Source organism: Tyto alba, unplaced genomic scaffold (genome assembly GCF_018691265.1).
Source record: "Tyto alba isolate M040663 unplaced genomic scaffold, T.alba_DEE_v4.0 Super-Scaffold_26, whole genome shotgun sequence".
Classification (NCBI taxonomy): Eukaryota; Metazoa; Chordata; class Aves; order Strigiformes; family Tytonidae; genus Tyto; species Tyto alba.
In genome coordinates, this window is record NW_024881300.1 from 9,012,254 (window position 1) to 9,038,260 (window position 26,007).

The window sequence follows — 26,007 nt, forward strand, 5'->3', positions numbered from 1 at the left end:
ACACCTTTCCTCCTCAGCGGCCTACATACTGACTGCTTTCCTATTTGCACCTGAAAAGTCCGTTTTCCTGATTGCTGAAATGAGCTACCTATCAGAAAGACACAATTTCATAAAAATTACTGGGGTAAACCATTTCCAACTTCTAATTTAAGAGCAACTTACTGCTCTCCTTCCATAAATCACTTGGGCTTTATTCAGTGTTCTGGATGGCAGGATCTCCCACTGAGCCATTTGATAATAGGAAAAATGAGAATTTCCCCTTTCCGGACTGCATGCTGTCCTTCTGAAAAGCTCAGAGAAATTAATTGCCAGGGAAGCCCAACCAGTCAAGCAGTTCTGGCAGGATGCAGCAGAGTGCTCCTATTCAGGTTTGCGTCTTTCACACTCGCAGCACATACCTGAGCATTAGACAAGAGATTGTCCATACACAGGATTCTCATTCAAACAAAATGAATATGCGTGGAGTGGTGGCAGAAGCTTTATTAATCAAGTCCTTTGGTGGGAGGAGATTGGAAAATGTTTCTTGCCCCTCAAGAACTCAAACCTCACCCTCCAAATTAGGATTACTTTTACTTTGCAATCATAGTAGTTAAAAAAAATCCACCCCTCTTTGAGCAGACTCCTGTGGGTCTGTTGTGCGTGGATCCTCTGGTGACAATTACCAACACATCTGAGCTCCCCCTTCAGCCTTGACTTTCCTCGCTGGGAGAGGTCAGGTTACAAACACCATGTGCATGTGGGGAAAGGGCCTGAGAGGGAAGCGCAGAGAGCCCAATTTATTTGGGTTGCCTAAAAAAGCAAAGCTAAAAGAAATGAAGTAGCAAATTTATGAGAAATATTCACGTGTTAGATTTTCAAAGGCAAATTAAAGATTCTTACTCTTAGATTTGTTAGCTGTATAACACACACAGTCACTGTCCTTTGTGTCTGAAAGAGGTTCAGAATGTCTATTTCTTGCACACTGTTAACCCCAGGATTGCACCATGAAAAACAGTTGAGTATTCACAGGCACATACGCTTATACACACGAGTCAAAAGTTTCTAAAATAAAATTATTCTTATTCACTTACTTACCAGACAATCTGTGACCCTCTGTGGCCAACAGAGAAACAAAATAAAGTTTTTATGAACAAAAACCAAATTCTCCTATTTCAGAGCATTCAAAGATTTCAACTTTGTCCATCAAGATGGCTAAACAGAATAAAGAGCATGAAAACGTCAAGGCATCACCATCTACAAATTATATTCTTTTAGATGATGGAAATTTTACTAGCAGAATAAATTAAAACAGAGCAAACTGTTGATGAAACAAAAAGGTGAAATGAATTCAAAGTTCAAAAAAATTCACAAAAAGTAAAGTTTCATGTCTTAAAAATATTCCTTAAAATTACTCCTGATACAAGTAGGAGAGATTGTTTAAAAGAACAGTCAAAATCAAAGTTTTCCACATACTCTTCATTAATTCCTCATTAGAAACCATATAGTTTGTGTTTTGCTTGTGCGTCTACAGCATTCTACTGGACAAATCCTGTGGTAAATTATGTTCCATTTGTATCACAATTTAATCAAAAGCAAGAAACAGATAGGACAAACAAGAAGCTAGCTGCTCCTTCTGTGTGGTTTTGTAGTGAGACTGCAACCCAGTGGAAGCTATTTTTAGGAAAGCTAAAAAAAGCCCAGCTACACTCTTTTCCAAAATCTGTTTAGTAGTTCATTTCAGCAAGAAAAAACCTGCCATAGAATGCTGTTATCAATTACGTATTTAAAATCGGTTTTCAAACTGAAAAAATTAACAGCAGCAAGACTGCAACACTTAAACACAAAAGAACAACATATGCAAATAGTACCCCTGAGCTCCCAGTTTGTATGTCAGCATTCAGAGAAACAGAACGAGGACATGAATTTCAAATATTATGTTTCATAAATATCTCATTTCATTATAACCATACAGCGTGAGCTTTATTTTAGGTAAATAAGTAGATATACAAGGAAGGAATATAAAAATATATTTTGGTGATTTAGTATTTCTTCAGCTGTATAACGGTGTAACAACCCTATACAAAATTTAAATAGTGTACATGGTAGTTCAGATTTTCTTCCACAAAGAATGCAGTGTGTCCATTATTTCCTTACATCAGAAGTGGACTGTTACAAGTCAGTAACTACTTCAAAATCACAAAAAAACCCACACAGATAGGAAAGCAAACTGTTGCTTCCTGCATTAATATATTTAATGTCTGCTAAAAGAACACTCAAAATCTTTATTCCAAGTCCAATTAAACCCCTGTTTGTCTCCAGATACTGCACTGATTACATACACTACATCCATATTTTGAATGAAAATGAATCCCTTTTCATTTCCTACCTCTTACAGATTCCAGTGTGCTATGATTTCACTATTCTTCAAGTTGAAGAATTACTAAAAAGAATAGTGATTTTCTTTCAGATTATTAGAGAACAGGAAGAAATCTGAAACAGCCTAATAACTGATAAGCGAGACATCAATCACTAGTGTAGAACTAAAGTAATAAACATACAAGATATTTTTGGCTTAGCTAAGACATGGAAACTATAAAATGACATTATCCAACAGATGAAACTCAAATGTACAACAATTCTAGGAAAAAAATTACAATTTAATTATCTAAGGAGACTACAAAACTGAAAGATATTAAGGGAAGTTCTCTAAGGTAAGCTATTAGCAGTGTAAATACTTATGTATATACAGCCTCTGGAGACTAAGAATATTATGTCATCCTAATGTTAAAGTACTTTCCCATCCACTTCATTTTTATTCCAGTTAATACTTGAGATTAGCACTAATTGCTCTTCAGAGAAGAGCTATAAACTGCCTAGATGTTTAGATTTTAAAACTATGGCCAACATTTTGAAACCCTGCTCCCCTATTTGTAGATACAGAAGCTTTGAACACCCACACATACTTGAAGATGGCAGCAATTGCAGATATTAAAGAAAAGTAGGCATCACAATGGAATTTTGGACCTAGTCTATGGATAAAGATTTGCATATTTCAACAAGGATTGATAATGCAAATTTTTCAAAGTATAGTGTAAAAAAAAAAAAAATCAAACAAAAAAAAAACACAAAAAACAAAACAATCAAATGCACACCTTCCCAAAGTTTAATCACAAACAATTGAAAGCAACACGGCAATAATTTTATTTCCAACATTTCACACACCAGAAGAATAAAATAAGATGTTTACTTGCATAATTATATCAGCACAGACCAAACAAAAAAAAGCTGAGAATATGAGATTTCTTTCTAGATTCAATGAGAAGAAAAACTGCCCACAGTCCTTAAATGCAACCCTAGTTCTGGATGTAATCCAACACTTGAGACATGAACAAATTCTGGGTCTCAGATCACAGAAACTGTCAGTACCCAATATTAGTATGGGCAGTAACATCTTCACACTACAGAAGTCATTGGGACCAAAGATTATTTTATTCCTTCACACAGCAAAGTTTAAGAAATTATAGCATATGAACAAATCATATTCTCCCAACATCACATCTCCTTTCCCTCAAGACTTCTCCTGCAATCTCTCCTGAGCTCAGACTTAATACAGTACTGTAGAGAAATATCATTGGACACAATACACTTTATTCTAGTAATTGTCTACCATGAGACAGATCTGCTTTTAAGTTCAAACCCATGTAGTTGAGCAAGGTGATATCTGAAAATAATTTTCAGAAGCACTTCCATCTGAAGGAAAATTGACGTCTCTCATATATAAATATCTGAACTCTCCACGAACTTAACATGTACCAGCTGTGCTACTGCTGCGAGGGATTTTTAATCACTACATACAGGAGGAAACTATAATCTCATAGCATATTTTGAGCAAGAGGCTCGAGTGGATGATCTCCTAACATCCCTTCCAAACTGAGCTGTTGTACAATTCAGTGAAAAATGGTAATGAAACCCCAGGAGAGGAGGAAAAAAAGGCATTAAGGTATTCTGCCATCTGAATAAACAATAGGAGTAAACAAAAGGTACAAGTGTTATTTAAGTTGAGGAATGATAACAACACTGGTAAAAATGAGTAAAATCTTGTAATAAGTTCATTTAAACAGTTTTAAAGTGACAAAACTTTTCAACTACCATTTATCAAGAAAAATAACTTGTTAAGACTGTACATAAAATTCAATGTAAAAGAAAATATAGTAACCAATTTATTTTGTCCTTTCTCTATTTCTTAATCACCTGAAGTGATTTCTCTATACAGTATATTATACTTAATGGCAATTACTGCTGTCAGGATTTACAGTAACTAACAATACACAGGAGTTACTGAATACCAAAAATAAAACACTGACCCTGATGCCAGTACACAGAAGCTTCACATAACCCAAATAAAGCAAAATGCCAAAGTCTGCCATGCAAGCCTAGTAAATGCTACAGGCAAGGCAGGAAACCGTTTAGGATATTCAATGCAGTCACTGCCATTTCAGAGGACTCAAAACAATAGCTCTTTAAACTATTAAAAATTTTTATTTTGCTTCATAACAACAAAAACATCAAATAACAATATAATAATTAGGAAAGAGTAATTTTTTTACTACAGTGTCAACACTTTACATGTCCTTTGACATTAAAAAAGGCAAAACAGAAATGCCACAGGCTGGGCAGGGTAGTGCAAGTGACCCACTTGTGGCAAGAGACAGCTGAAATCCCCTTACCTGATTACTCTCATTAGCACTTATACAGCTTCTGGGTTTCAACACAGACTAAACAAGAGTCCTGTACAGTTTTCCCCAGATCAGTTAGCTTCATATGGACACATTTTTCAGTCAAACTCTTTTCGAAATATATTGAGCTAAATCAGTAACGGTCCTGATAACTTCATATATTTTGGCTTCTGTTGGACTTTAAAAGAGAAGTAGTGCCAGGGGCATTATTTTGCTTCCACTTAACTTCCACAAGTCAAGCTAGCTTTGAAACAACTGACTGACTTATTGGAAACTGTACTTCTTTTCTATAAACTAGTCACGTTGGGGTTTTTTAGGAGTTAATCCTAAACACCATTCTTAGTGCCCCTTTCACATGACCATCATCCTAAATGAGAAATTTCAGTTCAGAGACTTATAGACTGAGATATAAGAACACAAAACACCAACAGAACAGGAAGATCTGAACAGTAGATTTCAATCTAAGTAGATTTCAATATTCAGAGATTTTCCCTAGAAAAGCTAAAATTTTTAAATTCTATTGTACAGTACTAAAATACTCCTAGCACAAAACACTGCATGAAACACAAAACAATTATTTTTTGTTGAGTTAAATAGCCACAAACAAAAACAAACACAGAACTGCACACTTACCAAATCTTAAAAAAGCACGTGCAGGGGAGGTTCTGTCATCATCCAAACTGGCCATTTCAAATTGATGCAGCTAATCACAAACTTCTCAGGCTAAACTACAGTAATTTTCAAAACTGTTTAGTAAATGTTAAAGGCAACCAGCATTAAATTAAGTGAAAGCAATGTTAGTGGAGTTATTAACATGACAGAGTGCACAGCACAAAGGTAGTAAAGTTTCATGACATTTTATGTTTCTCTCTTCCACCCTAAAAACTGGTTTTGGTTTGCATTGACTTCCATAAAACGTATCCGAGTAAAATGATACTGTCCACACAAAGTCCATCTTTTGGACATTAGACAGTAGCTTTGTTATTCAATACAAAATTCACTATGAATGTCAAAAGGTGCTGAATAAAATATATTTGATTTATTTCAGTATTAAATAAAAATACTCATTTAACTAGTGCATATTAAAGTGTTAAGCAATAGTAAGCACAGGGAGCTAAAATTCTGCTTATGCGTAGTGCTGCTTTTATCACGTGGAATTTACGTGATGATGTTTCTTGCAGACATATATATTGCTTATGGTACTGAATATCTCTGTTTTTTGAAATAGAACATCTTCCAGTTTGGAACGTAAAATAAGAAAATACTGTTTCTAACTATGCTGACAAGTTTTTCCAAATCTTTAAATAAATTTATGTTGTTTAAAGTAATCAAAATTACAGGGGTTGCAGACTGGTCAACCACTGAATATCTATAATCTGCTCCTAACTGTTAATTATCACAATAGGAATGAATGAAACAGTGTTTTATTGCTCAAGGAAGGTTAATAGTCTCAATAAAATTTGGTTTTACTGGCAAAAACATAACTCAGATTTTAATATACATAAACATGAAGATATGGATTACCTCCTACAGGATTGGGTCTTAAATGATACTTTGTTGTCAGATATAAAACATGAATCATTCATGCATTTCAGGCACATGTATCTATCCTCTATGTTTACTATATCTTACTCCAAGCTTTGTACTAAAAAAAAAAAAAAAAAAAAAAAAGCCACAACAAACAGCACTGTTTGTAAACTGGGACTCTCAAGCAAGGACTTCAGCCAATTCACAACAGTGTGGGGGAGTTGCAGCCACTTCCAATGACTATACCAACCATGTCTCTGACAGTGCCAGAAAGGAGGTAGAGAAGCTCTGAAGTTATACAAATTTCAACCTACTTATAATGATGCAGGAGTAAATTTGAGAAACGAGAACATGATTTTCATTTTTAGATAAGAATGTTAACTGAAAGATTATATATAAAATTAATTTTTTCAATCAATTCTTTTGTCAGAAAAGCATTTCAACTAAAATTATCTTTATTTCTTAAGTAAATAAATGTCTTCAATTACAACATGAATGACAAAATCTCTATGAACAGGAAAAGAAAGAAGAAAACCACAATAATAATCTGTCATTGTAATGGAAGACATTTTCTTATACATTTAACAAAAAAGGAGGCAGCAGCAGCAGTTAAGAAAAAAAAATCAAGCATTAAAAATCCTCCAAATTCCTTCACAGGGACTGTCACTCTGTGTGGGAATCCCAAAGTTAGCACGCTGCCTTGTGACTTGGGATTCACATACTCCAAACATGCAGGTTCCAGACTTTATTTTGTAGAGCTCTATAGCTACATTTGTAAATCAATTTTCAGATAACGGTACTGTGTAATCATAATTGGCCACAAAGTAACAACTCATTTACCAAACAGCAAGTAGAATTTTTAAAGCCATATGAATCAGACCAGTCTTTAATCAGTCAATTCTTTTTATGAGAGCCCTCATAAAGCCCTGTTTTCTTTTCACACTGTCTGATCAGTCATTATACCACAGTAGAAGCAATCAAATATGCAAATGAGAAAATAATGATTGAGTTTTACAAGCATGGATGGCATAAATAAACACCACAAGGATCATTTGGAAAACTGCTTCCATTAGAACATTGGCAATCAAATCCATACTAAGACCATATTTTTTTTTTTTTTTTAATAATTGAAAAATCAGGGGTTTTGAACTTTGGAAATTCAAGCCGACTCGATGAACATTGATAAACATGATAAACGTCATCCTTCCACTTAGGCCAGAATGCAGCTGTCACACCGTGCAGGACAAGATATTGTCACGTTAAAAAAAAAAAAAAAATCTTTAGCCAAGAGAAACTGGGCAAAAGCTGGTACTTTCGTGTAAGTGCCCACAATTTTAAAATACCTCATCTGTCGGACAGCTTTAAAAACCTGCAGGAGCACCAGCAAGTACCGCTACAGCCCCGCCGCCGCCCGGCGCCCGCACCTCACTGGGACGCGCCGGGCCCCGCGCCCCCGTCGGTACAACCGCGCGGAAGAACCGCAGGGAGCGCAGGGGCACGGCGGGCCGGGAGCGGCCGGGCCGGGCCGGGCCGGGAAGCTGCGGGGGGCGACGGGAGCCACAGGGACAGCGGACAGGAGCTGAGGGCGGAGGGCGGGGCACGAGGACGGAGAGCGAGACTGGGGCGGTTAGTGAGGGGGGGGAGGGGAGGCGCTGGGGAGGAGCGGGAGCCCCGGGGCTCCCCTGAGGCAAGCCGAGAGATCAGACCTGAACGCCTAGTGCGAGCCCGCAGCTCCAACATCTTCCAGCTCACATCGGCCATATGGGCCGCCGCCGCTGCCGCCGCCATGCCGCTGAAGCCCCGCCGCTCCCGTCACTGCGCCCGAATCGGGCCGGCCGCAAAGAAAGTCACGCAGCCCGGCACGCCGGTGTCGCAAAGCCGCCGGGTCAGCGCCGGAAACGAGACGGCCGTTGCGCCGGGCCCACCCCTACGCTGCCGTAAGTGAGGCGGGCGGGGGCGGTGGCGGGATGGCGGGTTACCGCCACAGGCTCGCGCTGTGCCTGCTGCTGGTGTTGGCCGGGCCCGCCGCGGCCCTGCACAACGTCACCGCCCAGCTCTTCGGCACGGAGGCCTACGGGACCCTCGCGGCCTTCGGGGACTTCAATTCGGACAAGCAGACAGACCTGTTCGTGCTGCGCGGCGGTGAGCGCGCCGGCGGCGGGAGCGGGGCCGCCGTCCTTACCGGCGCGGGGACGGGTGGGAGCGCAGCCGGCGGGGCATCTCCCTGCCGCTGCCGGGAGCGCCGGTAGTCGGGGCGCGTTCCTGGGGCCGTTCCAGGGCTTCCGGGGACCCGGGGTGGGCGGGCAGCGGCCTTCCCGCAGTCTCGGCCGCTTGTTTGGCAGAAGCTTTCTCGGTTCCGCCGGAGGACGGAGAGGCTTTCTCGGTGGAAGTTGCCCTGCGAAGAGCTGGGGCCGGGCCCGCTGCAGGTGCCGCCGGTTCCTGCCCGCCCGCTCTGCACCTCGGCCCCAGCTGCGCGGCCTGCCGCGATCGCGGCTGCTGTGGGCGGGCAACAGCGTTACTTTCAGGACTAAAATTGATGTTTGCTTTGCTCCCGAGATACCTTGTGCATGGGCAAAGATATTTGCAAAACTTGCACTAAAATATGGGCTCGCATAAGGCAAGAAATACTTCTCTTTAACGTTGAATTTAAGGTTGTGAAATAATTTAAAGACTTTGTACTACAGTGAATGGTCACAAATTGGTTTTTCGCTTCTGCTCTCTCAATATTTTGGGAAGTAGAGATGAACATTTCACAGTGGTAAAGAGGATAAATTGAACGTTATCCTACCTTGAATGTTGTGTTAAAGTGGGAGGCTGGATCTATGTGTGCCACACAGCTGTCGTCTGCTGTGAGTTTCTGTTTAAGCTTCAGATATGGGGGGACACCAAATCAGAGCATGTTATCAGTGCTCAGTATTATTTGCAGATGTTAATCTAGGATTATTTTAGTTGCTTGAGGCCAGATGTTAAGATAACAAATCTATTCTCAAATTCACCTTTTTGTATTCCTTCAATCTCAGAAGTGTTTCTGTAAGTAGCTTCAGTAAGGCATGAGTGAATTTCCCATTTAGTTGAGATATTTAAACACGTGGCTCCTTCAGACTGCTCTGCTGGCTCATCTACTGGAAAAATGCAATGAAAGATTAGATTTAAAATTAATGTTGGCCATAACAGATTTAATTTTTACTGTCCTTCAGGTAAACGCATACAAAAATGCAAATAGTTAAAAGTTTTAGAAATGAGACTTACGGTTTCTTCTTTTCTCCGGCACAGCAGCACTTGCTATAGTTTTTCTGCTTGATACTTTTTGTAAAAGTCAACCTGAAATAACCTAGTTAAAAACATTATTTTTCATAATTTAAGTCTTGACAAAAAGTAGCTTGAAAAATTTACAGAGTACCTTCTAAACAAAAAGTAATAGAACTTTACTATTTAGAATTGACTAAGTAGTGGAATAAACAGTAGCCAATTCTGAACAGTTCTTAAAGAAGTGAGCATTGGAGATAGTACTAGACTTTGAGGAGCAGTCCTAATAATCCTGACCCTCAATAAGGAAATGGGGGTGATGTCTTGGGCTTTTTGCTGGATCTGATCTTGAATTACTTCAGTTGAATGAGAGTAACGTTCCATAAGATCAGATACATGAAAGAAAAATCAGTTTGTACTCAGAGCTTTGTAAGAGAGGGTAAACTAGCTAAACATAAGAGGTAATCTAGATCCAGAAGTATCTTGTTGCAAGAACAATTCTAAATTACCAGTGGACCCTAGGTTTAGTCAGTTTTTGAAACTGAAAACATAAGAATAAACTTGAATTATGTATACACTTACATATTTTGTAAGCTCTGTGTGCAAAACAGCCGTAAGTGGGGAAGCTCATGCTGTTTGCTTCTTCAACCTACCACCTTCTAGTTGTTTTTGATGCTTCCTCTAATACTACAGGGCAGTGAGTGGTCATTCCCCTATTCGTATTCTGCATCTCATTAGAGAATTTTGAAACCTGTGGCATCATTGCTTAGATGTTCAGCCTGAAGACCTCTCATCTACATAATTGTTGTTTATATGGAAACTGCTCCCCTCTTTCACACACTCCTGTGTACTTTTTTCCTTTCTTTTGTATTCTTTTTGAGATGAGAGAACAAGAACTGCAAACAGCATCTAGGTGTGCACTACGGATTAATGTAGTGGCATAGTGATTTCATTTTCTGTTCATCTAATAATTCCCAGTAGTCAGTTTGTTTTGACTGTTGATGAGCCCTGAGCTGAAATTTTCCTAAATCTATCTTTAATGACTGTAGAATCTCATTTCTGACTGGTATAATTGACTTGGAACCTGGTACGCGTAAAAACAAGTTTGCTGCTTCATCATCATCATTACTTTACCACACAGATGATAAAAAGGCAGGTGAAAGTCTATAGTGTGAAAGCAGAATTACAAGTTTTAGCAGTCAACCCACAGCTTTATTATCAAAAGCTTAACCAGCCAGCAGGCTTTTTCACCTTAGTGTGTGCCAACTTTTTCAATCATCTGTGAATGAGTAGTGCAACCCAGGCTTTATTAGCTTGCCAGATGGGACCGCACTAGTTGCCCCTATCCATTTTGAAAGGGTTTGTTTTCATTTACTCATTTGTTGGCATATTCTCCTTGGCAAATACGTTTATGGCAGTTATCTCTTTTTTTTGTTTTGTTTTGTTTTTTGTTTTTTTTTTTTTTTTATAGCCCAGAAGCATGTATTCTGCTATTTCACAGCTGTAAGCTTTGCCACAGAATGATGCTCTTGAAATATACTATAGTAGCTTGAGTTTAAAGACATAGAATTATTTTTGATAGGTAACCTAGTCCCAAACCTTGCAGTTTGGGATGCTATAGGTGAGTTCCTTGGAGAATGCAGCAAACAAGTGTAATAAAGGATGAGTAAAAACACTGTATTTTTTTTTTTATCTAGCTGTTATTTTACTTTAAGAAGTGCATGTTTATTCTGGTTCCTGATGGAAAATACATTTCATTGTTCAGATTAAGATGCTTTCTTTATTCCCTGAATTTCAATTAGTTGTGCAACATAAAATATGGGGTTTTATTTAGATCTTCCTGAAAGAATTAAATGATAGTGGCTTGTGTTATTGCCTCCAAATGAGGAAATGCTACAGGGAGCCAAGTTACTTCTATGAGTTTCACTTGAAGTGCTTTTGTCAGCCAACTTGGGAAAGCAGTTTCAGATCCTGCTACGTCAGAGACAGTATTAAAAGAAATCATTTGAGTTAGCTTTTAAGCTTTAATTATTTGTATGGAACTGATGCCTACTACTTTTCCACATGTAATGTTTCTTAGATCATTACGGGAAGTTTTATTTTGAGCAATGTGATAAGAATAGCAGAGAGAAAGGTCTAACACTAAGCCCCAAAGAAGAATCTTGATATTAGCATTCCTGTGAGATGCAATTAGATTTATAGGTTATATTGAAGAAGTGTTCCTTTTGCTTCCTTATAAATGAGGCGGAAGTAGTTGTATGGAAAGTCTTGCACAGTTTTTGCTGCAGTGAGGAATGACTATTTGTGGCCTGGCTTTTTAAATGTTGGTTTTGTATTTAAACCATTTACAGTCCTCCTCTATTATTCACTGCCTTACTTGCTTTGCAGGAAATGAGTTGATTATCTTTTTGGCTGACCAAAAGGAACCATACTTTAAGCCCCGTGTTAAGTTACCAATGAAGTAAGTATTGATACTCAATGGTGAACCAATATATGTGGCCATTTTTCTTGAAATTGCATTTCTGCAGCCAGTGGGAACATGACTAAAGTCTGTGCTGTTGTTGCTCTTGTTACCTGTTTGACTGTGTTGTTCAGCTTGCCCTTAGAGCTCCAGTTCTTTGACCAGTTTTCTGATTAATTTCCTGACACGTTTTTGTGGGTCAGATGATAGAATTTGTGGAGGTAAGTTTTGTACTTATTGTTAATAGGTGTGACTTCCCACCCTCTTAGGGAATTTCCATGCTTTGTTTTTTTGTCCTCTCAATATAGTATTAAAAATACCTGTTTCGCAGAATATTCTTGCAGTTGACTTGTTTTCTCAGGACTTTGTTTCTTAGTAAAGCAAACTAGAATTCCATATCATAGATTTAGTCTTTTTGGTGGGTAGTATTAGTCTCTGTCCCAAGACATATTTTCAGGGAAATTCTTCTATTTGCTGTAGTTACTAACGAAATCCAGCCATTATCACCTGCTTTAGAAAGAAATATGGAGAGTGGTGTTCTGCTATTTCTGTGTAGAGAGCTGTTCCTTTCTAAAATTTAAATATGGCTTTAAAGAAAGCATCATTTTTTAATAAATGTAAAACAATTTGTGTGTTTATGTACATATATATGTTTAGTTTTAACCGTAATAGTATGCCAGGGTATGTTATTGCTTATGAATAATGATTACTAATAGTATTATGTCTGGTAAAAGTTAAATTGCTGTTAAAGTTCAGCTTCATCTTCTATAGTTCCATGTATTTTTAATTTTCTTTATTCCCTTCCATTTTGGAATGAGGTAGCTTCTTTAGTGCATTAGAAATGATCTGCTTTTAATTCTTAACAGTGATCCATGTTTGTATGTGTAAAGCAGTCTCGGAGTAGGTAACCAAGTAAAAAAAAGGACAAATGTTGGGAGGAGCATTGAGACGTGGCAGAAAATAGGAGAAGATGACATTGTCTTTTAAAAAGTCTAACTGTCTGTCTGACTCCTGCTGCTTAAACTGCTCCTGTTGCTTTATGATCTCACTCTTAGAATGCAACTAACAGATCCTGCTCTCTGAAACACATTTTTGAGGACTGGTTCTACAACAAAATAAAGGATTTGATGAAGTCTAGATAGCATTAACAAACAGGATATGGCTGAAGGATGCGTGTTAGCTGAACTTTAGTTAAAAATATCATCCTTCCTTAGAGGAAGACGGGCTGCAGAATGCTTGATTTAAAGTTACCTTTGCAGCAGATAGGGACTTCATGATAAGCCAGGTTTTTGAAGGATATTATTATGAGTTGGTCGAAAAGGCAAGCCTTTGAATGTATAATTATGTTCACTTTTCATGTACACATTCATACAATTACTTGTGTTTGGGTTTTTTTGTTTGTTTTTAATTCTAGATCTCTTGGTGTTACCATAACTAGTGTAGTTCCTGGAGATTATAGTGGTGATTCACAAATGGATGTCCTCCTGACGACCAGGGCACAAAATCATGGCAGAGATGAACTGTCAGTGTTTATTTTCTGGGGGCACAACCAAACATTAGGTGAGTTGCTGAGACTGCTTATTAATGAGATTGTTGGACTTTTTAATAATTCAAAGTATTGTTGGAAAGTTATAACTCATTTTAAACTGTAGTGATTGTTTTTTACAACTAAAATGAGGATTAGCAGCTATTTGGCTTCATAGCCATACATTATCTTGGCATTAAACTAGTCAGTAATTAATGAAAGAGAACAAAGCTAAAACTCTTGCATGTCACGCAGCAGACATAACCAATCAACATTATAGTTGGACAGTAACCTACTAACTGAAGAGCTACGTCTCATGGCTTCCCCATTATGCATATCAGCCTCACAAAGATTATCTCAAAAGACTTGCCTTTAATTTAAAATGCGCTGAGAACCTGGTATGAAGTTCAGTGAGTAAACTTTTAAAACGTAATACATAAACTTACAAATGGTAATATAAACTCTTGCTTTTGTTAAACCAAATTCTTTAAAGACAGTGACGCACTAAAGTAGAGTTTGGGAGAGAGGTTTTTAGAGTCTCTATCACTGGAAGTTTTCAAGAACTTCAGAATTGAGATTTCAAGAGTCTTTTAGCACGGTTCTAGGTATAGCTGATTCTATCGTAGGGTAGAGTTATGGACTGTGAACTCTTGAAGTCTCTTCGGTTGACTTTGCTAGGAGAGGGTTTTGGGAAGAGTTTAGGGTTTAAAGAAGGACAGGAAAACAAAAGAAGATACTCTTAAATCCACAAAACCTACTGCAGAATGATCACTATTATAAACAGCTGTGCTATAAAATAGTTACAGGTGAGGCCAGTGATGGCCTTAGATACCCTTGTTTCTGGTTTTAATCAGAGGTGAAACAAGCACACTGGGAAAGTGCATTGGATCAAGTATTAAGAGAATAGGAGGTATCTGTAGTATTGGGAAGAATATGGAGGATTTGGATTAATTTAAGCTGTCATGCTTCTGAATAAACAATTACTGGGAGAGACACAAATGAGCATATAGGACTTGAAAAAGGAGTCAGCAGTTAAAAATTCAGGCATTGGTTGGTATGTGGTAAGGGTACTGGGAAGCTGTGTGGTGCCTCCTTGGGGAATGGAAGTGTGACAGACAAGTCAGTAGGAGGGTACTGTCATGTAAAGCATGGAAATTGAAAAGAAATAAAACGTGAGAGATTAAGGAAATGGGGAGGATATGGCAATGAGCTTGCATTAGAAGTAAAGGTGAAGTCTGAGAGGTGATGACCTGATGAGGACTTAAAATCATCGCTTCTCATTTAGGCAATCTACCTCTAATCCTTATTTCAAATACTCAGTGTATATGATTAAGAATGTTTTTTACAGTGACAAAACATTAAACAGAGGTCTTATGTACAATGTTAAATTTTTAGACTATCTCCATCCCAACTATTTCAGATTTCATGTGTTGATGTGATTGCAGTCATACACAGAAATAAGCTTCACTGAGATCTATTTAATTTATTGAAGAGTTTAGTGGAAACAGAAGCAGTTTCAGCATTTTGACTGTAACTCACCTTCCTGCATGATTTGAGGAAGCTGTTTAGTTGTTTATGTTCAGTGGTGGCTGATTATTATTAATTTTTTTATTCATAAAATTGATGGTTGGGAATTAATAGAAGAATTATGTGTAAGTTAAATGCAAATGTCATGACATAATGAATAAAATTAATATTTTCTGTTTTCAGATCTTAACCATAAAACTATGTTAAATAGGACCTTTCAAGATGAGCCTCTAGTAATGGAGTAAGTATGACCTACTTTTATAGAAAACAACATTTATAATGGTGACTAAGAGCAACTTAAATATATTTTAACCCTAAAATTTTAAGGACATGCTCTTTATCTTTTAAGAACAGAGTGGTTTGTGTAATGTCAACTGGTCTAACAGAAGATGATGAAACATAATGGTCATCTTTACAAATCTTGTATATTAGATCATCCTGGCAATAGTAACTAAATTTTTATTTATTTATTTCAGTACTTTGTTTTATGCAGAAATAGAGCTATTAATTTTTTTTTTAGTGAAATCTGTAAAGCAAAAACCTTACTGGCTTATCAGGCTGAGCAAATATCACTTTCACAGTGTAATTTCCTCTATGTGAAATGCTGAACAAAAGAGGGAGGAAACATAGCTGGAAAATCAAATGCATGACATAGTAGTACGCTTCTTTCAGTATTTTACACTACCACGAGCTCAGACAAGAACCAAAATTCAGAAAAGGCAACACAACTGAAAATTCTTCATTGCTTGGTGGGAAAATGCTTAACACGCACAGTTAGGAACTTAGGAACAGTTAATTTCAACTCCTGTAATGACTAAGGTGATACTGCAATTGTTTTGTATTTTCAGCTTTAATGGAGACTTAATTCCTGATGTCTTTGGTGTCACAAGTGATTCAAGTAAGCCACAGATATTGCTAGGCGGGTAAGCTAAGGGTTTGTTTATTAGCATGAATTTTGATAACTTACTCATTGTGCATCTACTTCTGATCTTATTAAAGAGGTGTAAGACTCGAGTTTAACTGCAAGTGTGTAAGCATGTAAATCTTCTCTCATTTCCATGTGTATCTTTAAACATTCTATGACACACTGCATGTAATTTTTAAAGTGTTATTTTATAGGGGATGTAGTTGTTTTATAGGGGAATTAGACATTTCATGGGAGGTGAGGAAACAAAACCCCTGTTATTTCACATGAGAAATAGGATAATTGTTTCTTGGAACAGTTATAGTTTCCTCTGTTTAGTGCGCTTTGATATTTATTATTCTGATCTGTATTATGGAATTCTGTGCTGTACGAAAATACAAACCAGAGTTTTTAAGCAGTGTCTGTAGAATTTAAGCTGCATGTAGTCTAATAGATGGAGTGACAGGTTGATGATGCAAGAAGTATTGGAACACATATTCCAAGGGATGGCAAAAGGAAAATGTACAAGAGTTTGGAGTACAGTTAAAAAAAAAATTCAGGACTCATCTATCTAGGAAATTAATTGTGATGGGAAGGTTAGACAATATGGGAAATCAGAAGCATGGGAAGTGTGAAGTGTAAGGGCATTAAGCTATATATGTATTAAGGAAAAAATTTGGTATGCTTATCGGGGGAAGAGATTCATAAGGAGACATAAGGCAGAGGTGATTTTAAGTAGCAATACAAGTGTGCATGCAGGTGATGTTCTCCGTATGCTGTATCGTATCTTTTGTGTTAAGGAGTGCCTAAGGCTCCTCTGTGGCAAATACAAGTTGACTAAAGTCTTATGATATGAGATTGCAGTAAAGGGGACTTAGCTTCATTATTAAAGTTTCTGCTAGCCCTGGAATTTATAGAATGGGGCTAGCTAGCAAGTACTGGGATAAAAATTATTATTTTAATAGCATATTTAAATCATTAGTAAGAACTACATGAAGGATTCCTTTTGTTTAACTCTTTTGGTTATGAATGCTGAAATCAAAGCATAACAAAGGAATGGATCTTTACTGACTCAGAACAAGTCTCTGAACAAAAACTTAAGAAGTAGCAATGTGTGTAATATTGGGCAAGATGCCAAAGAACTTTAAACCTGTCTTTGGAGAATAAGTTTTAATTTTTTTGTTGAAAACACTACTGGACACTAGAGAAGAATAGTTCACTTTCTGTTCAGTTTTCCTGATACTGCTTTTGAGGTTTGTAATCTGATAACATTTTAGCTTTTGAAAGCTGCTGGGATTGTATATTCAAGGATACAAATTGGTGTGATACTGAGTTAGTGAAAGTTTCACTATTGAACAGGATGAGTTTTGTTGGGGTTTGGGGTTTTTTTGTTTGGTTGGTTTTCTTTTTTTTTTTTAAAAAAAAAAAAAAAACCAACTAAAAATACAAATTGTACATCTTTTCTTGTGACTTTCGCCAAACTGAACTTAGCATATATGCATGCAGTCTTCGACTTTTGTAAGGAAGAACTTCATTGATAGTGTTGTGGGTTTGAGCATTCTTTGAAAAAGAAAGAAGCCTCAAAAGGCGGATACTTGAATTAGAACTCTGCTGATTTTGAGATTTTTTTTTTTTCTCTCAATTACCAAAGAATGTGCTCAAAAGATAGCAGAAATGATTTTTAGGATGCGAGTTGGATTATAAATTTAAAAATGAATACGTTGTTCATAGCTTCATGATGATATGAAAACCACCCTTTTCACATTTTCTTTTTGAGCTATTTTCTGTTGACTAATAATGAATAATTTCCAATGAATAATTGGAAAAATAAGGAATAGGGCTTGTGTTTTCTTAGAGGATTGGGTCTTTAAATCAGTTGTTTGAAGAAGTTTTCACCTTCTGCCTTGCTAGTTTCCAGCTTCTAAGTGGAATTTATGGTTGTCTTGAATATTGCTTAATGTAATGTTAACATAGAAACTTGCAGCTCTGTGTTTCAGGAGAAATCCAGGTGTTGGCATCACACCTGTTTTAGGTTTACATACAATTGATACTTGAGTTTATTTCAAAAGAAAATGTGTGGTGGAAAGTCTTTGCATTCCTATGTGGCTTTCTTCAGCTATTGTTTCAGAAGAGGTCTGTTACCACAGGAGAAATCAGTGAGATGATTATTCTGTCTCCATGGCAACAATATATCAGCTTTATATTGTGCATGTCCATGGCCCTTAAGAAATGCTTAAATAAGGCTTTCCCCCCACACACCCCATCAGTGAATTTTACAAATCTATACCTGTTGTTCCTAACTGGCTATTTTCCTTCCCTCGGAGATCATTCAGGAATGATGTAGGGTAAATAACATTTAAATCTGTAAATGGAAACTATACCCTTCTTGGCAATATGTTTTTGGTCATTAATCCCAACTTGAATTTTATCACCATTGCTTTTATTTAAATTGATGGAACAGAGATTTCAAATTCACAAGGGTGTTTATGACATCTTGAAATGATTATATATTGAAAAATTTTATGAGCTTTTGAAGATACGGAAAAATGGGAGAGTTGTGTTTCATTTTATTGAAGAAATCCTTTTAGTAACATTAGGATACAAATAAAGTTACTCATTACAGCTCAAAATAAGACTGAGTGCTATAGGTAACAGTATAAGCAGTGTCTTGCATGTGAAAAACAGCTTTATCATCTGTTTAGAAAAGCATTTTTCTATTTTTAATCTAAAATGTGTTCATACTAGAGCTGTATAACTTCCTTGTCTATCTTCAAAACTGAATACAGAGAAAAACCTATTGAAAATATTTCTTTCTTTAAGATTAAGTGATTCTTTGTAACATTTCTAAGACTTTGTTATGATCTCTGGGAAATAATCAGAAGCTTATTTTTTTTTCTTACCATAAAATGAGTCAAGGACTTCAGTAATATGTATGTGATGTCACTAGAAAAAATAGTGGTTCCAGGCAATAGTACTATTACTGTCCTGCTATTGTGTAGTGCATTTTAGTTAAGTGTATTAGCTAATACAGTTCATCATGTTTAGAATGGAAACCAGCAGGGCATGTATGTTAATAAACAAATAAAAGTATAATCTACCTGGGAAACTACATAATTACCCTGTAGTCCATCATAATGTGAGAGTTTAATTCTTGTGTTGATTTTTTTTAAGCGACTGAAAATAAAGTGCATTTACGTGAAGCAGGTATGAGCTGCTTTAACAGCATGTGATTATGTCCATTTTTGCTCGTCTTTATTAATCCTAGAGTAGCTTTCAGAAGTACTGATAGTAAAACTTAACAAGGAAACCAGGGAGAACAGCAATCAGTGTCTCAGTATTTATAGGTGAAGTCTTGGCACTAAATTTCACTTTGTGGGTAGTGATACTTTTCTGTATATAAAAAAAGTTGCTTTGGAAAGGTAATGTAACTGAAGCCCCTGTGCTATGATTCATCCTTTGCAGAACCTTTCAAGCAAATATTCTAGCTACTTAGTGTATTGTAAGCGAGGTAGTAATTTTAGCTTACTGTTAAGAGAACAAGCATTCTGTTCTATTATATTTTAAATTTCACAATATTTAAAAAGAGATATATTATAATGATTAACAGTCCCTAAGTATTGATGAAATTTATTGCTTTTTATTCTTGTCTGTAGGAATTTATCATGGCATCATGCACTGGAAACTCAAAGTAAAATGTATATACCACACTCGCATGCGTTTATAGATTTAAATAATGACTTCACTGCTGGTAAGTCATAAAACTTAGATACCTTGCTAAAAATACTTATCACTAAGTAAACAATGTAATGTATTGCAATTTCCTTCTATTATTTTAGTATATTTCACTGATGGTTTTAAAGAGTTGGTTCTGGAATGTTGTATACAGTAATTATATGACTTTGCTACTTCTGACTCTTTATTTTAAATTATTTTAATCTCTACAATTTAAAAATTCTGAATTTTAAAAAATAACTGCCAATATTAATAACCTAATAATGTTTTCTACTTCTTGATAATAATTAATCAGAACTAATGCTTGTTCTGAATAATTTTGTGTTCATTAAATCATTGTTTCCTGTTCTTTGTGATGCTGTACTCTAGTATTCAGTTTGCAACTGAATCAGAAGCAGGGCTGCATTCTCTTCAGCTTAAAGTCTGAAAATAGTTCTATAGTTTATTCACAAGAATGTTTTCAAGACTAGACTTATAATTTGTTTACTGAAGATTTCAATATGACTTAATTCTCTTTTATTGTAGTTGATTCTATCACTGTGAGAAAATAGCACGAGTGACTTTATTCTTCTATTACTATATGAGCAATCCTATAACCTATTTATAATTCATTGTTCATAAATGAGTACTGGAGACAATTTTTCTTATGGTAGATAAACTGTATTTTTCCTTTGGTGGCTTCGTTTTGTTTGGTTTTGGTTTGTTGTTTTTTTTTTTTTTTCTGTGAAATATGCAATGCAATTTAGCCTTCACTTACCACGATGGATCTATTTATCACTTACCTGGTTCATATCTTCAAGCACATTTAAATGTTGTGCTAAACTTAATTTCTTCATACACTAAATGAGTTTTTTTTTTAATCATTTAGGTAGATACGCAATGTACATCAATTTATATACAGTAATTTTGGAAAGAGAGCTTATTTTTTTTCCTATGTAGTAGCATGGGAATGAGAGAGGAAAGAGTCCATAAATTTAATTAAGATGCTTATAAATGTTGGGGATTAACTTAATTGCTTTAGTACATAGACAAACTTTAATATTCAGTTTTGGCACATTGCTGCATGAAGCTGTCAAGTGGAAATTCTGACTGGAAAATTAAATATACGGTTGCTTACCATAATCAGTGTCAAGTAATAACCAATTCTAACACACTTGGTTCTATATCTCCCTTGGAATTTTGTTTTAGTGACATGGGTAGTATAGCTGAGCATTCCAGGTAGCATTTTAAGTTTAATATATTGAAATCTAAACCCACAGGTAAGTAAAGGTAGGAAGTCTAAGTTGCTTACGTAGATCGATCACAGATAGATCAATTTTTGCAAAAGTACACAAAGGTTTTTGACAGCTGACAGCCTAAAGAATGTCCAGAGAATTCCAGTTAGTGCTAGTGATATATGGAAGCTCCTCTATTAAATAGAAATGAAAGTGAAGATCTTTGTGTGGGGTGTGCCAGGAGCTTTTATAGATGGACATCTATATTCATATCTCAAGATGCGAATAGAAGCTTATATGAAGCACTCCCCATAGGTAGATTCTTACTTTGATTTGCTTGTAGCAACAAGGATATAACACCTCTAGGTTGAAATATGTGTTATGTTACAGCAACCTAAGGAAAATAATTCATTGTGATAAAAAAAACATTAAGAAAATATTACTATAGAATTATTTTCTTTAAAATAATTTTTTGCTTCTAAGATGGAAATGGTAATATTTTTTTTTTTGTTGTCCCTATGAAAATTGGACCAACTATGAACAAGGCATATGTTACTGAAAAATAATACCTTATCAGTGATATCTGATATTTCATGACTGACATGTTATTCCAAGACTGCCTGCTGCCAAAATAGAAAGTCACCAATCGTCTGGTCCTGTCTGCACATTTATGGCAGTTCCCTCACATCAGCTATAGTAATTGCTCAGGAACTGGAGCTGGCAGGGAACACAATTCATTTTCAGTTGATTTATTAAGCATCCACCTCACTGTGCAGCTTCAGGAGTGCCAGAGCCAATGTAAGCACAGAGAGAAGCCTGACTCCCCTCTTAGTAGCAGCAGTTGTAGCCTGCCTTTAACCAAGCATGAAATTGCACCTTGAGTCTCATTGTGCCTCTTCCAAAAAATACCTGTTTAGTGTTCTCACCAGGTCTCCTTTAATTTGTGTTAGTCTGTACAGGTTGGGCAAGTGACTCATAGGAGTAGTCATAAAAGTAGTCAGCGGGTATAAATTAAAAAAAAAAGGGGGGGGGGGCAAACAAAAAACCAAGCTGTATGTAACTGTCTATACAGTACTGATAGTACAGTGATTCTAGATGCACTCTGCCAAATGAGTCCAAAATAAGGTGCTGATATTACTGTAGTAGGCCCACAGCTAGTCCTGTGCCTTGTTCAGTGTGGCCTGCAGACTTTGCAGAAGATGACTAAATGCTTCTCCTGCTTGTTTAGCTCTGTTCCTTGTTAGCCTTACTACACCGGCGAGGAAAGTAGTGCAATTCGTATTGTATTAGTTCTCGATGGAGTCAGTGAAGTCTGGTACTTATTGGTTGGTTCAGGTAGAGCTAGTGAAGAGGAGGGGGTTCTTGTCACTTGGAATTCACCCGCGCTACCATTCTTGAGTTGGAACAAAACCTTGTAACAAACAGGTCCTGGTACACATTAGAACCCTGTTAATTGGGAGGGATGCATTAACAACGATGCTGGGGAATAGTCTGCATTCTGAAATACTGTTGTCCAAAAGACTTAATAATCATGACATTCAATGCTGCTGTGGTACTTCTGACTGAAAAATTCAGAGTATTTACTCACAGGCAATGCTACTATTCATGAATATGAAGATATAGTTGTACCTAAAAGGGATGCACTGAATTTTCATTTACAAAATAAAAAACATCCAGAATATACCATCTTTACTTATTGATTGTGGTTTTTTTGTTTTGTTTTTTGGGGTTTTTTTTGGGGGGGGAGGTTTTCTAATGTTCTGCAGTGTTTTGGTGCTCTTTGTATTCTGCAACAGATGCAGCCAATTCTGTGATTTTTAGCTGGGCTATTTTTGGCAACTCTATCATTATAAACAGCTTTAAACAGATTTAAAGTGTGCTTGATATGAAAAAAGAAAAAATCCTCTCTGGACTGAGAATCTTTTTGCTAGTTTATTGCCTAACCCGTTTTCAACCTGCTGATATTAAATCCTCAAAACAGAGCTTTTAATGGGCACGCTTCTCCTGCTCTGGGTAAAATGAAGTTGAATTGTTACAATTTCATTGTATGAGAACATGTTCATAAAGATGTTTTTAATCCCTAACAGTGCTTCATGAAAGGCTAACTGTGTAAGGATTTTATAATCCAAAAATCCTCTAACCAGAACAAAGATAATATTAGTCTTTCTTGGTGAGATATAAACCAGGCTGTTTGACAGTAATGCTGCTGCTGTTTTTAAATAAAGCATCCTTATGTAAAAATCTCAGTTACTTATTTTTAATTCAGTAAGTAATTTAGAGTTGGTCCAGGAATTTTATATAATCCATGCAAAAATTTCCAGTATAAAACTTTTACCAAAGGGTCTGTGTGTGCTTTATGGATAAAGTAAATAGAAAATTTTCATGTGTCTTCAACATGTGTATTAAGCATCTGTTGCTCCAGGGAGTTGTAGTTCACAGAATGACTGAGATTGGAAGGGGTGTCTGGAAATGGTCTAGTCAACATACCCTACCTTCAATCTCACTGTTTGTACGTGCACTGAGATAGATAAAAGACAAGGAAGAAATGTGGTGACCTTTGTTAAAATAGGGGTACTGGGTGACTAGTAATACATACTCACAGTAGTCATTAGTTCTTTTTAACGACTAACATAAGAAAATAACCTTGAAGCTAATAATTGGCTTGTCTCAACAGATTAACATAAGGTGAATTTTATAGAGCATGACAGTGCAGGTGAGCATTTCCAAAGCAGCCTCCTCAAGTATGAGGCCTGTCTTAAAAATGTCATAGCCTCAAACTGAAAAATTCACATCATGTGACTTAAGAGGTATTTGTACACGTTTTAATTCTTTTGACTTACAGTAAAGGCAGTAAAAAGTAACTTCTCTTTGCATTAGTCTACTCAAAAGTAAAAAGGACCTCAGTCTTTCTCAGAAATGTGTTTCAGATGTGTTAAGAGGAGAATACTGTTTAATTGAGTAAACACTATTCACAATATGGTCATTATGCTGGAAGTATCTGAACAGATCCATGGAGAAGTGTTCTAGCTGGAAACTGAGCCCAGGATAAGTAAAAGGACTTGATAAAAACCATCCAGAAATGCTGTAGAGATGGGTACAAATACAGATCATCTATTACAAGCTGGACTGTAGACAAACGTATTTTGTTTATGTTATTGTTTATTTGCATTACACTCAGCATATTCAGATAAATACTTTGGACCAAGCTGAAGTTTAAGTTTAGCGTGGGTCACTAGGTGAACACTGATTAGACTGCCTTAACCTAAGATCTCATAGATGTATCAAGAGTGCTTTATCTAAAGTTGAAATTTTTAGGATAGCAATTATTTTGCTACATGCTATTTTTTTTTCTAATTAGTTAACTTGATTGTTTCTATTTAAAACATCCTAAGAAGTCAGATGTGCATTTAGGGCTTATGCTGTCTTGCTAAGCCAAAATTGTAGTAGTTACTCAAACAAGAAGGATTATTAATAAAATATAAATTTGTGTGCACTCAAAGTGACAAGTCTTCTACCAAGAAATCAGGCTGTGGCCCTGCAAATATTTTTAAAATGTTCAGATGTATGAGACAAGCTGCCTTGGACTCCAAATCATACTGTAACTTCGTATTGTACATCTGTGAATGTATCCTTGAATGCTATGAAAAAGAGTTAATATATTAAATATTCTGTGCGTTATTTGGTTATGTGATTCCAAAGTTTGGAAATACTGCTTTTACAACCAGTCCTGTGTTGAACATTAGCACATGGTGTGTATAATTGCAGATATTTCTGGAACTGCTTACATAAAAGAACGGAGAACCATAAATTTGAGTTTGGGAAAACTAAAGTGGAAAAATCATTAGTCAGAAACAGCTTGGTATAAGCTAATTGCTAGTCTCTTTACTGATTTCTGACAGTTAATTTTCTTATGTTGTTTTGCTTTGGGAATCCAGAAACCTAATGTACCAGAACATTTACAATGTGTTTTTCTTTTTGATTTTCACTTCTTAGTTTAAATGCAGAAATTTAAATAATTTTCTTCTTGAAAACCAATCATTCAAATCACAGGTAATATTTCTGTTGTAATCATTTAAACCTGGGTTCCGAAGACACTGTAATGCTTGATGTTGGACTCTGATTACATTTTTGGTGAGTTTCCTCTTGATGGAAGGTAGTAGCCTCTCTGCATATAATATTATCATCAAAGCTTATTTTATGCAAGAGATTTGCATTTATTCTCTAAAATAACCAGGCTCATTGTGTTTGCAAACAAATTATCTGGCCTTTTAAAACTTATCTGGAGCGGCATTTTAAAACCGTGGGAGTGTATGTATTTGAAGTCAAATTGTTCTCTCTGGTTTTGCCCTCTCCCTTATGTTTTTTCCCAAAACAGATATTCAGTAATGCTGTATCACTGCTTGATTCCTTGAAGAGGTGCATTTTTTTAATTTCCTACCTACTTTAAGTTCTGATAACAGAGCTTACCTGAGAGTTTACAGCAAATAATGAAGGCAAAAAATGTATCATATAGGATACACAGGATATATTCTGGAAGACCTCAAACTACATCTGTAGAGTTGTGTTTGGTTTTTATTACTTTTTTTTTTAACATGTAGCAATTTATTATCTCTAATTAAGAATGCCCTGTGTGACATGATATTTTCATGGGAACCAATAAGTTAATATAGGTGGGAAGTAAATTGGTTCTGCCCTAAACAGCATTTTGTTGAGAAAGCATGAACATGAAAATGGGTTCTGAAAGCACTCTTAACAATGAGTGGTCATCTTCTATTGGTTGAAACATTATTGTTGCCCGTATTCTGACAATAAACTGAATTTTCTGTCTGAAAACTCAATGTTTGAAGTGCTAAAAACCAGAGGAATATTCCCACCTGCTCTGCATATTCAGAAGCATCACTATTTAGCATAAATGTAATTTAAAAGTTTTACATTCAAGGGATGCTTTTAAATAAATTCATACAGATTTTTTCTATAGTAATTTTTAATAATGAAAGGCATTTCAGTGCTTAATTATGTTGTTTATAATTGTTTGTCATCTGCTTCACTAAATACTTCTAGTAAACACTAAATTTTGAAAGACCCATTTGAAAAGCAAAACAAATTTAAAACCTCTTATAATAAAAGCACATTTCTTAAAAAAAAATTGCAAACAC

The 26,007-nt window shown here is 36.2% G+C and overlaps 2 protein-coding genes across 10 annotated transcripts in view; one reads left to right on the top strand and one right to left on the bottom strand.

Annotated features, from left to right (window-relative positions):
- The window catches only part of PHKB (phosphorylase kinase regulatory subunit beta), an 86,700-nt gene extending 78,584 nt beyond the window's left edge, over positions 1–8,116 (bottom strand). For 2 of the 8 annotated variants that reach the window (XM_042797588.1, XM_042797589.1), the window contains exon 1: positions 7,949–8,116. In XM_042797588.1, coding sequence (XP_042653522.1) covers positions 7,949–8,030 — 82 coding nt within the window. In that variant the 5' untranslated portion in view covers positions 8,031–8,116. Of the gene's footprint in view, positions 1–1,074; positions 1,093–5,348; positions 5,462–7,948 lie in introns of those variants that run through there. The other 6 variants (XM_042797590.1, XM_042797592.1, XM_042797591.1 and 3 more) reach the window with 6 other exon arrangements.
- Positions 8,117–8,133: 17 nt separating this feature from the next.
- The window catches only part of ITFG1 (integrin alpha FG-GAP repeat containing 1), an 85,232-nt gene continuing 67,358 nt past the window's right edge, over positions 8,134–26,007 (top strand). For both annotated transcript variants that reach the window (XM_032998371.2, XM_032998379.2), the window contains exons 1-6: positions 8,134–8,384; positions 11,877–11,949; positions 13,364–13,509; positions 15,185–15,242; positions 15,850–15,924; positions 19,559–19,653. In XM_032998371.2, the coding sequence (XP_032854262.2) occupies positions 8,210–8,384; positions 11,877–11,949; positions 13,364–13,509; positions 15,185–15,242; positions 15,850–15,924; positions 19,559–19,653 (622 nt within the window). In that variant the 5' untranslated portion in view covers positions 8,134–8,209. The remainder of the gene's footprint in view (positions 8,385–11,876; positions 11,950–13,363; positions 13,510–15,184; positions 15,243–15,849; positions 15,925–19,558; positions 19,654–26,007) is intronic.